The sequence below is a fragment of the Gopherus evgoodei genome, chromosome 7 (assembly GCF_007399415.2).
Source record: "Gopherus evgoodei ecotype Sinaloan lineage chromosome 7, rGopEvg1_v1.p, whole genome shotgun sequence".
In the NCBI taxonomy this organism is placed as follows: Eukaryota; Metazoa; Chordata; order Testudines; family Testudinidae; genus Gopherus; species Gopherus evgoodei.
In genome coordinates this window covers 75,335,759-75,348,106 of record NC_044328.1, presented here as the reverse complement: position 1 = coordinate 75,348,106, position 12,348 = coordinate 75,335,759, and the positions used below count along the sequence as shown (strand labels likewise).

Below are 12,348 nucleotides of genomic sequence, written 5' to 3'. Positions count from 1 at the left end.
AAGTGGGAGACTTCTCAGGTAGCCTTCCTCGGAGTGTACATGGTTCTCTTTGGGTGTAACACAGTTTCAGAGGCTTGGAAGGAGCAGGCATGGTTCTTCAAGCGACTGCTCATATTGATTCTAATTAGGTTTGTGCATGCCATGTGCACAGTCGTCGGAAAGTTTTTTCCCCTAGCAGCACCCATCGGGTCAGCTGTGGAGCCCTCTGGAGTGGTGCCTTCATGGCGCTCAATATATGACCCTGCCAACCCAGCACCTCCTCAGTTCCTTCTTACCACCAGTGATGGTCATTGGAATGGTGGTGACTTGCTTAGCAAGTTCTCGTAGTTTTCCCTACCTTTCAGTTTAGTTTAGTTCACAGTTATTCCTAGCCTTGTTAAGTTTAGTGTCAGTGGTTTTGGTTACAGCAGATAGCTGTTGGGAGTGGGGGGGGTCTTCCCCTTCACCCCAACCGCGTTCCCAGTTGGGACTCAGGATATGCCTAAGTCCCTCCAATTTCTGCAATAAGCCCATGCCAACGGATGACCTCCCACGACACTTGCTTAAAGTGTCTGGGGAAGCACATGAAGCGGACAAATGCAAGATTTCGCCCCAGTACAAAAAAGGAGAAATACTTTCACCGCAAGCAGCTTCTTATGGAGGCAGCACTTTAACCGCAACCTGCATTGGCACGGCAAAACCCAGCACCGAGCTCATTGTTGCACAGCACCCCAGTGGCAGTGGTAGAAGCAGCACCGCGGAAGGACTCTGGGAGAGACCCGCGGCACTGCCTCTCCCTGGTGCTGAAACCAGCAGGATGACCCAGCGCCGGTCCCATTTCCCGACACAGAAGCGGTACCAAAAGCAGGGGACGAGTGGATCTCCGACTCAGAGACCCCACCCCTTTGGAGCCAGCCAATGGGGCATATCCCAGAGAGGAGCACCTCAGGCCAAAGACTTTGGAGACAGCACCATCGACTTGAGCCCCACAACTTGAGTCAGGTGCCCTTGGATTCCCCAAGCCATGTGATTGAGAAGGTGGAATTGCCATCCCCCCCGGACACCTTTGAGGATGCGAGGGACCTCATCGCTATGACGGCACCGTGGTCCCCGGTCCTTCAAGCCAAGACTCCGGTACTGCAATATGTGGCACCGTCTCCAGGCAAACCGGCGATGCTCTGTCCCTCAGCACCACTGGGGGGATTGTGGCACTGCTCAGAGTCCCGGCTTTGCTCGCAATCACGGCACCAGTCAGACTCGTGGCACTGGTCGCACTTGCAGCACCGGTCAGACTCGCAGCAGCGCTCCTGATCACGATGCCAATCCCCGTCGTACAGCAGGTCCTGCTCCCGGCACTGGTCATCCTGGCACTGGTCAACATTCCTGCACAGATCCTGATCTTGGTACCGCTCCAGATCGCGACACAGCTCCCCAGCCTCGTGGCACTGCTTCCCAGTCCAGCACTGCTCTGGCCACTGTGGTCCTGGTCCCCGTCTTTGGACTCAGAGACAGGGTCTAGATACTCAGAGTGGGGCCAGCACTGGTCAGGCTGTGGAAGGCTTGAGGTGAGGACAGGGCCATGGCTTGCACAGTGGCAGGAATTAGCGCAGTTTTTTGAACCCGTGGTCATACCACTAGGCCCAGGGCACCCAATCCAAAGGTTCCCATTCAGTGTACCTCTGAACCATGGGTGCTGGAGCATCAGCCAGTCGCACCATCCCTAGGGGTGCTGCGGAAGTACCGATTGCACTACCTCCCCTGGAACCAACCTCAGTTCCTGAGCCTGATCTAGGTGTGGATGGCTCCGAGAGAGAGGCAGGACTGGAGGCCTCTGGAGGCCAGGAGGGTCAGGAGGATACTGTTCCCCCATTAGTCTCCTTGTCATCTTCCCTGGACAAGGCAGTTGCAGGCACCCCCATCTCTGGACCATCCCCCATAAACAGCCATGCCCACTAGGACCTTCTTTGCAGAAAAGAAGAAAAAAAAAGATCTCTCAAAACTAAGTGATTGGGCAACAAAATGGCAAATGACATTTAATGTGGATAAATATAAAGTAATGCACATTGGAAAAAATAACCCCAACTATACATACAATATGATGGGGGCTAATTTAGCTACAACGAGTCAGGAAAAAGATCTTGGCGTCATCGTGGATAGTTCTCTGAAGATGTCCACGCAGTGTGCAGAGACGGTCAAAAAAGCAAACAAGATGTTAGGAATCATTGAAAAGGGGATAGAGAATAAGACTGAGAATATATTATTGCCCTTATATAAATCCATGGTACGCCCACATCTCAAATACTGTGTACAGATGTGGTCTCCTCACCTCAAAAAAGATATTTTAGCACTAGAAAAGGTTCAGAAAAGGGCAACTAAAATGATTAGGGGTTTGGAGAGGGTCCCATACGAGGAAAGATTAAAGAGGCTAGACCTCTTCAGCTTGGAAAAGAGGAGACTAACGGGGGATATGATAGAGGTATATAAAATCATGAGTGATGTGGAGAAAGTGGATAAGGAAAAGTTATTTACTTATTCCCATAATACAAGAACTAGGGGTCACCAAATGAAATTAATAGGTAGCAGGTTTAAAACAAATAAAAGGCAGTTCTTCTTCACACAGCACACAGTCAACTTGTGGAACTCCTTACCTGAGGAGGTTGTGAAGACTGGGACTATAACAATGTTTAAAAGGGAACTGGATAAATTCATGGTGGCTAAGTCCATAAATGGCTATTAGCCAGGAAGGGTAAAGAATGGTGTCCCTAGCCTCTGTTCATCAGAGGATGGAGATGGATGGCAGGAGAGAGATCACTTGATCATTGCCTGTTAGGTTCACTCCCTCTGGGGCACCTGGCATTGGCCACTGTTGGTAGACAGATACTGGGCTAGATGGACCTTTGGTCTGACTCGGTAAAGCCGTTCTTATGTTCTTATGTTCTTATGCAGCGTGGCGCGAAATACGGGCTTGCAGGCCAAGGAGGTGGTGGAGTTGGAGGACCTGATGGTCGATATCCTGGCCCCAGAAATCCAGTCAAGGGTGGCTCTACCCCTCATCAAAACTATAGAGGCCAATGATAAGACCATATGACAGACCCCAGCCTCCATCCCTCCCACTGTGAAGGGTGTGGAGAGGAAGTATTTTGTCCCATCTAAGGGGTACGAATACCTCTTCACACACCCGCAGACTTGCTCATTGGTGGTGGCTGCAGTAAATGAAAAGGAGAGCTAGGGACAAGCCCCAGCGCCTAAGTCCAAGAACGCCAAGTGCCTAGATTTATGTGGGTGCAAAGTGTATTTCACGAGGGGGTTGAAACTCACGATTGCCAACCAGCAGACAATTCTGAGCAGATACAGCTTCAACTCCTGGAATTGATGCTCAAGTTAAGGAGCTGGTGCCAACAGAGTCCAGGAAGGAGTTTGGCGCTATAGTAGAGGAAGGCAAGGCAGTGGCATGGACCTCTTTACAGGCCTCACTGGACTCTGCGGACTCAGTGGCACACACCTTATCCTCCGGTATTACCATGAGGCATAGCTCATGGTTGCAGGCCTTGGGACTCCTGCCCAAGGTTCAACAGACCATGCAGGACCTGCCTTTTGATGAGGCAGGTCTGTTTGCGGAGCAGACTGACTCGAGGCTGAAACTAGGGCTACCTTGAATTCTTGGGTATGCACATCCCAGAAACCCAAAATAAACATTTCAAGCCTTAGCAGCAGCAGCACTCCTATCCTCCTCGGCCAAGGCAGGACTTTTATAGGAGAAGGGGCAGGAATGGCAGGCACAAGCCTTCCTACACAGCCCGGGCAGGGCCAGGGCCCAACTAAACCATCGTCGGGCTCAAAGCAGACCTTTTGAAGGTGTGCCTCAGGACGGCACACCAGCCTCACTCCCAGATCCTTCCCCGCCTTTCTTGAATTGTCTGTCCCACTTCCACCATGCTTGGTCCCAAATAACTTTGGACTTCTGGGTTCTCTGTGTGGTAGAAGTGGAATATTCTCTCCAATTCTGCTCCTACCCTCCCTCCCATCCCTCTTCAGGGACCCTTCTCACGAACAACTCCTTATCCAGGAGGTGCGGGTGCTCCTCGACATGGGAGAGGTGGAGGAGGTTCCTCAGGAGCTATGGGGCAAGGGATTCTATTCCCGATACTTCCTAAGCCCAAAAGCCAAGAGAGGTCTCGGACCCTTTCTGGATCTGCGAGGACTCAAGAAATTCATGGTAAAGTTGAAGTTTCTCATGGTCTCCCTGGGCACAATTATTCCCTCTCTGGATCCGGGAGACTGGTACACTGCCCTCAACATGGAAGACACGTACTTCCATATAGCTATTCAGCCTGCACACAGGCCATTCCTATGGCTCATGGTCAACCACAAACATTATCAATTTATATTCCTTCCATTCGGCCTCTTAACAGCCTCCCCGTATGTTCACCAAGTGCATGTCGGTCATGGTCACTTTTCTCCATCAGAAGTAAGTGCAGGTTATACCCTTACCTCATCGATTGGCTGTTCAGGGGCCGCACCAGGGGGCAGGTGGAGTATCAAGTCCAATTAGTCAGTTCCACATTCAAGAGACTGGGTCTCCTCCTCAACTTGAACAGGTCAACTTTGGCTCCAACCCAAAGAATAGAAATCACCGGGGTGATGTTGGTCTCGGTTCAGGCAAGAGCACTTTTGCCAGCGTCCCGATTCCAAGCCATGATGGACATCATTCAAGGACTCAGGCAATACCCAACCACCACAGCAAGGGGATGCCTGAGTCTCCTCAGTCACATGGAAGCCTGCACTTACGTGACTCGGCATGCCAGACTGAGGCTCAGGCCTCTACAGACATGGCTCGCTTCGGCCTATTGCCTGGGATGCGACAGCCTGAATTCAGTGGTCACGGTGCTGGGGCAGGTGCTTGAATCCTTTCAATGGTGGCTCGACTCTCGGACAGTGTGCAAAGGAGTCCTCTTCAACAGTCACCAGCCCTCCTTGTCCCTGGTAACCAGTGCATTGGTTTTGGGATGGGGCATGCATTTGAGAGACTTCCAGAAGTGGGGCTTTTGTTTGCAGGACAAGCTCTCCCTCCATATCAATATCAAGGAGCTGAGGGCGGTGTGACTGGCATGCCTGACCTTTCAGGCCCGACTACAAGGTCAGTGCATAGCAGTTGTGATGGACAATACCATGGCCAAGTTTTACATCAACAAGCAGCATGGAGCCTAGTCCTCTCCCCTGTGTTGGGAAGCTCTCTGGTTGTGGGAGTTCTGCATAGCCCGCGCCATTCACCTGGAAGCATCCTATTTACCAGGAATTCAGAATGCACTGGCGGACTACCTCAGCAGATCCTTCCACAATCATGAGTGGTCCATCCGGCCAGATGTCATATACTCCATCTTCCAAAGGTGGGAGTTTCCCCAGGTCAATCTGTTCGCCACCCGGAGCAACAGAAAGTGCCCAATGTTCTGCTCTTTCCAGAGACACAGCTAAGGCTCAAACACAGATGCATTCTGCTACCCTGGGAGGCCTGCTGTATGCCTTACCTCCATTCCCTCTCATGCACAAGTCCTACTCAAAGTCCGCAGGGATGGGGCAGAGATAATTCTGGTGGCACCAGCGTGGCCTCGACAACACTCCTGGAACTGTCAGTGGTCGCCCCAATCATGTTGCCACTCCTTCCCAACCTGATCACTCAAGGACCACAGTTGTCTTCATCTTCCCGACCTGCAGTCCCTCCACCTCACAGCTTCGAAGCTTGATGGCTGAACCCCATGGAACTTCTGTGTTCAGAACAGGTAAGGGAGGTCCTACTCGGCAGCAGGAAGCCCTCCACTAGAGCCACATATCTGGCAAAGTGGAAAAGATTTACTTTTTGGTGTGACCAGTGTCATGCACCCCCTCTTCAGGCAACAGTACCTCTCATCTTAGAGTATCTTCTGCACCTGAAACAGCAAGGCCTGGCAGCATACTCCATAAAGGTACACTTTGTTGCTATCTTGGCTTTCCACCAGGGAGTGTCTAGGCGCTCTGTCTTCGCCAATCCATGGTTCGCTGACTCCTCAAGGGTTTGGAATGTCTACATTCCCAGATCAGACAGCTGTCCCCATGTGGGACCATATCCTGGTCCTCTCCAGGCTAATAGGGGCCCCTATTTGAACCGTGGGCAACTTGCTCCCTTCTCCATCTGTCGTGAAAGGTAGCCTTCCTGGTCACCATTACATCAGCAAGGAGGGGTCTGAGTTAAAGGCGCTTTTCTCAGACCCACCTTATATGGTTTTCCACAGGGATAAGGTGCAACTCAGATCTCATCCAGCCTTTCTTCCTAAGATTGTGTCACACTTCCACACTAGTCAGGACATTTTCCTACCTGTCTTTTATCCTAAGCATCATGCCAGTAGCTGTGAGCAGAGGCTGCACTCCCTGGATGTTTGGTGAGCACTAGGCTTTTACTTCGAGTGCACTAAGCCATTCAGAAAGTTGAACCAGTTGTTTGTAGCAGTGGCAGAACAGATGAAAGGATTCCCGGTCTCATCTCAAAGAATATCTTCCTGGATCATGTCATGCACCTGCACGTGCTACAAGCTGGCCAAAATACCAGCCCCAGCATTTACGGCACACTCCATGAGAGCTCAGGCCTCATCAGCGGCTTTCCTGGCCCAGGTCCCAATTCAAGAAATCTGCAGGGCAGCAACTTGGTCCTCAATACATACATTCACCTCTCATTACACCATTGTTCACCACGCCAAAGATGCTGCAGCTTTTGGCAGAGCAGTGCTCCAATCAGCGATGCCATCACTCCGGCCCCACCACCTAGGTAAGGCTTGGGAGTCACCTAATTGAAATCGATATGAGCAATCACTCGAAGAAAAAACGGTACTCACCGTCTCATAACTGACTGCCATATCCCTCAGCACATGATGGTAGCTCATGGTTGCTAGCATGTCCACTTCATGTGGGCCATATACCATTAGCACTGAGTAACGTAGCTTGTTATTTCTTTAATAGAACTAGTAATCGAGTGTTTCCTTATGTGTATGCAAATTATCATAAACATTTCCCTGACTCTTCTTCAAAGTTCTTCTAAATGCAATTGTTTTGCTTTAAAAGCAGCTTTAATGAGCTTCTTTCAATAGATTTTTTTCCCCTTGTATTTTGCATTTATTTTCAGTGCTGTAAGAATCACCTCTTTTGTATTGCAGTCACATAGTGATGAACTTGCAAAAATTGATGAAAGGAACTATATTTCTTGTTGCTTTACATGATGTCACTTCTCTACTCCCTTACACTGTGGCATTCTCCCAAGTCTTGTTTTTAGCTCTCTAAGTCCTTTGTACATTTATCTACTTCCAAGCTACCCATAGTAGTAAAAGGAGAGATTGCACTGGCTGTAACTGCCACAGTATCTCTGGTCTAATATGGGTGTGGATTATCAACAGTGTGTTTGAGATATATCTGTCATGTGTAATAAGTAGTGCCTAAACTCTTCCCTCCAGTGCCTAGCCTGAGTAACATAGCTGGCTGCAGATGGAAGGAGGGGAATTCTTCCCAGGCTGAAGAGCTGTTGTCATTTCTGCTACAGGCTAATAACTGTCAAGCCCTGGAGCTCCCCTTAGAATCATAGAAGATTAGGGTTGAAAGAGACCTCGGGAGGTCATTCAGTCCAACTAAGGTGCCCAGATAGCAAGTATGAAAAATTGAGACAGTGTGTGGAGGTAATGGGCGCCTATATAAGAAAAAGCCCCAAATATCGGGACTGTCCCTATAAAATCAGGACATCTGGTCACCCTAAAAAAAACTCCCCTGCTAAAAGCAGACCAACCCCAACTAAATCATCCCAGCCAAGGCCCTTTAAAAACCTCTAAGGATGGAGATTCACCACCTCCCTAGATAACCCATTCCAGTGTTTCACCACCCTCCCAGTGAAATAGTGTTTCCTAATATCCAACCTAGACCTCCCCACTGCAACTTGAAACCATTGCTCCTTGTTCTGTCATCTGCCACCACTGAGAACAGCCGAGCTCCATCCTTTGGAACCCCCTTCAGGTATTTGAAGGCTGCTATCAAATCCCCCCTCACTCTTCTCTTCTGCAGACTAAACAAGCCCTGTTCCCTCAGCCTTCCTCGTAAGTCATGTGCCCCAGACCCCTAATCATTTTTGTTGCTCTCCGCTGGACTCTCTCCAATTTGTCCATATCCCTTCTGTAGTGGGGGGACCAAAACTGGACCAAACTCCAGGAGTGACCTCACCAGTGCTGAATATAGGGGAATATTATGTCCCTCGATCTGCTGGCAATGCTCCTACTAATTCAGCCCAATATACTGTTGGCCTTCTTGGCAACAAGGCACACTGCTGACCATTCCAGCCTCTCGTCCACTGTAATCCCCAGGTTCTTTTCTGCAGAACTGCTGCTTAGCCAGTTGGTCCCCAGCCTGTAGTGGTTCATGGGATTCTTCCTTCCTAAGTACAGGACTCTGCACTTGTCCTTGTTGAACCTCATCAGATTTCTTTTGGCCCAATCCTCCAATTTGTCTAGGTCACCCTGGACCCTATCCCTACCTCTAGTATATCTACCTCTCCCCCCAGCTTAGTGTCACCTTCACATAGTGCAGGACTGGTAGACCTTGAATAGCAGTGATTCTCCCATCAGAGCCCTGTTTCCAACCTCCTGTCTGCCAATATGCAGGGGAGCCATGTGGGCATGTGCATCCCTGTATGACATCCCCAAATCATCTGCCCTTTGTGCACACACCTGCATCAGTTGTGCTGTGAGAAGGCCCTTCACAGCAGCAGAGGCAGCTACAGGATTTATCTATTATAAACATCATCTGATTTATAGGCATTGTGTCTGTTATAATTTATAACTTGTGTTTTCTGTGTATCTGAATGCTAGAATGACTCTAATTCATTGGCTTTATATTCACTGCCTGGGAGGTGTTATACTTATTGTTTGTGACCTTAAATAATAATCTCAGGATCCACCTTTTAGAGAGAACTTTCTCATTTCCCCCCCCTTTGTATCTGCTTAAGGCTTGTTCTGTGAGGATGGGCGATTTTAAGGATTTGTCTTTTTTCCTGAGGGCAAAATAAAATGTTGTATTATATACAGTATATTGAATCTCATTTGAATGAATTGGCATCCAAAGCTTTCAAAGGCCACTGGGAACCTTAGCCAAGGAACTTTAAAGATCCCAATGTCCCCTCCACTACCGCAAGTGGCAAAGTACCCAGATGAGTCATGGCAGCAGGAGAGTGCTTCTCTCCTTGCATCATTCCTCTGCAGTGTTCCCAGCCCTGGTTATCTACAGTATCTGGGGTCTGTAGGGTTCAAGGTAGGAGTCAGACTGACTCTGACTCTGCGGTATTCTCTCTTGCAGTGGCAGCAGTTATGGTAGCTGACAGTAATATTTTCAAAAGTGCCCACATCACATTTTCAAAACTGACTTGAGCATCTCAGTTTCATTGAAAGTCAGTACACCCTAGGCTTCTGAGTGGCTTAGTGCCTTTGAAAATGGGACTTAGGTTCCCAAAGTCCCAAGCTTTCTGAAATTTTTACCCATGTGTCTGCACAGGTCAATGCTACTTGAAGCCTCTTTATCTTTAGCTCTGTGGAGAAGCCAGTGTCCATCCAAGGTTAAAGAATTGCAAGACAATTCATGGTGTAAGAAGACTAAAATAATTCTTGTCTCATGGGAAAACGCGATACCAGGGGAAGTTGGGTATTTTATCTGTTTAGCTGGTGATCAGTTTGCCATCCTTCACAGAGGCCACTATTCTAGGAAGGACATAACCATGCTGAAAAATACCATTGGCTGACACAGTGACATCTGTTTCCAGGACCATCAAATATGAGTGGCTTTCCCCCTTTGAAGTACTAAGTAGTAGATTAGTCATTCTCAAACTGATTGATGGTCATCAGTGGACTGTGGAGTCCTTCATAAGGATAAATAGAATGAAACATTCTGAGCACCACTAAATAGGACATCAGGGGTATGGAGGTATTGTGTGAGATACTTCTGTGTGATGATCTAGCTCACACAAAGTGGTCTGCAAAGTGAAACAGCAGGAGAATCACTGTCCAGATGCCCCATCTCCCCCCTGACAGAGAGCAGTCTTAACTGGATTGGGAAACTTAGCGCTGAGAGAGCAAACATTGCCAAGGTGTTAGGACCTGGGTAGATAGAATTGGAATCCATTCCATAAGGATTCAGTGATTGAACCAGCTGTCCCTATTAGGCAAAAAAGGCACCTGCCCTTGCCACCTACTTACTAGTCCCAAGGCAGAGCCATTCCCCTAATGATAAACTGTCTTCTATTCCTAAAGGCTGCTTTGACTGGGATGATTGATAGCTCCCTAGGCCCCCTTAGAAATGTATTCATCAGAAGTGTACAAGGAGCAGCTCCTCTCATTTTGCTTGGAGACCTCTAACTGACCAGATGAAATTATCAGACACAAAACCCTTTTGTGTGATATGACCAGCTGAGCCAAGGCACGTCTCATGCCTTAACAAACTGCACTTCTCCTTCTATGACTCAGACGATGTCTTAGAGCTGGCACTTGAAGCACTGCAGGCTTCAGGAAGGGGGTGAGAACAGCAGGACTGCGGAATTCTTTTCCAAGCCCTGATGTCTGGTGTACAATTTGTATGGTTACTTAGATTTCTGTCCACAAACTTTTCTCTACAACAGTAAAGAAGCCTCTACTGGAGAGTGGCTAGGCTTGAGGTGGCTCAGGGCAGCTAGAGAGTGTAAAATAGTTTGAGTATATAAGCCTGGATAGAAATAGTTCTGAGCAGTTTAGGATCAGGTTCAATTGCGATAGCCTGGAGCAGCTCAGAACAAATCAGGGGGGCTCAGGGTAGTACAGGAAGAATTACAGAGGCCTGGGATCTAATTCAGATTGCTGAAAAAGATTGGGTTAGATAGTGGCAGCTCAGATTGATGTTCTATTCTATCATGGCGTTATCCAGGTGTCAATATGGGTCAAATGGAATAGCTTGGCAGATGTGAGTAGCTGTGGGCTGGCTGAATTGATGCTCTAAGCATCTTGGATCAGATGAACACAAACTGAGTTTATTGAGGAAGATAGGGCAGTTGTAGACAAATGGGTATAGCTTGGGGGTATCTCATGATGGATCGGAAGGGGAAGCGTAGAACCGCTAGAAACAGGTTTGGAGCAAGTTGGATTCCTTGAGAAGGATCAGGGCAGTTCAAATGGATTTTGAAGTCTTAGAATGTGTTTGCGTGGTCTTGAAGCAGGCTGGATCAGACAGCTCAAGAGGTCTTGTGGTCTTCATGCCTTTGTTTGCACCACATCAAAATGCTGCGCTCAAATGTTGAGAAAATGGCAGCTCTTACTCCATTTGGAAAGTGCCCTGGGATTTTTAATTTCCTCATGGATGGATGCTCAAGACAGAGAGAGAAACCTTAGTCTAATTTCTCACCTATTAATAGGTAGATGACAACTTGGTCTCATCTGAAGGGTGGATTTATTATAGCATCTGCTAACATCACTGTAGTTGTGATGGATGAGGTTCTTGCAACCTCAGCCTTCTCAGGCACATATAATTTCTTGAAAACAAAATTATCTTTTGAGCTGAAATTTCTCATGCCTCGTTTGAAGCCCAATGCTGTTTGAGACGCAGACCAGGATCACGCCTAACCATGTCTATTCACTTTGTGGTCATTAGATGGCAAATGCAGTTTGAATTTTGCATGTTCTTGGGTGTGCAGCCAGATTTACAGTAGCACATGCAGTTCTGTGGTTCTTTAGAAAGACTGCCAAATAGATCAGACCCCGTCTGAGTCCATCTGAATAGTAGGAATTTCTCCTACCCCTTCCATTTGTGATTCTGTTATTACTGCGGTGGTGTACAGCCTGGAGCCACCCTGCCCTGAATGTTCCCTTCTGTTGTGCATGTCTCCATGGTGCACGCAGACACTGTCATGTATGTACTTCTATTCTGCTCATGAATTCCTCAGCCAATGCTCAGCTCATCCCAGCTCCATGCCAAGAAGAGAGAATTAATGCAGACAGTGTAACTGAGGAAGCTGTTAAAATTCTTTCTGTGGAGCTTTCTCCCACACTTTTCTTGAGATTGTTTAAAACTGAGTATTAGATTTGAATGGTCACATTAGGCTAATGGGGTTTGGAATAAGACTGCCCATTTACAGGGAGTATTATAGTCCATCATCCCCTCTGTTCCAATAGGTCTTCTCTTCCTCTGCTCTCCCATGCAAGGCCAGGCAGTCACTGCAATGGGTGAGGAAAAGAGGCCACAGGACAGGAAAACATCAGCAAATGAGCAAGTGAACCTCAAACACCTTGGAGTTCAGAGAGTCACTCCAAAGTTTGTGACTGACATTTGCAAAGATGTCTAAGGGGTTTA

At 48.1% G+C, this 12,348-nt stretch overlaps 1 protein-coding gene across 1 annotated transcript in view; it reads right to left on the bottom strand.

Annotated features, from left to right (window-relative positions):
• Positions 1-1,097: 1,097 nt before the first annotated feature.
• The window catches only part of LOC115655213 (proline-rich extensin-like protein EPR1), a 43,744-nt gene continuing 32,493 nt past the window's right edge, over positions 1,098-12,348 (bottom strand). The window contains exon 3 of the mRNA XM_030570461.1: positions 1,098-1,473. Within this exon, the coding sequence (XP_030426321.1) occupies positions 1,098-1,473 (376 nt within the window). The remainder of the gene's footprint in view (positions 1,474-12,348) is intronic.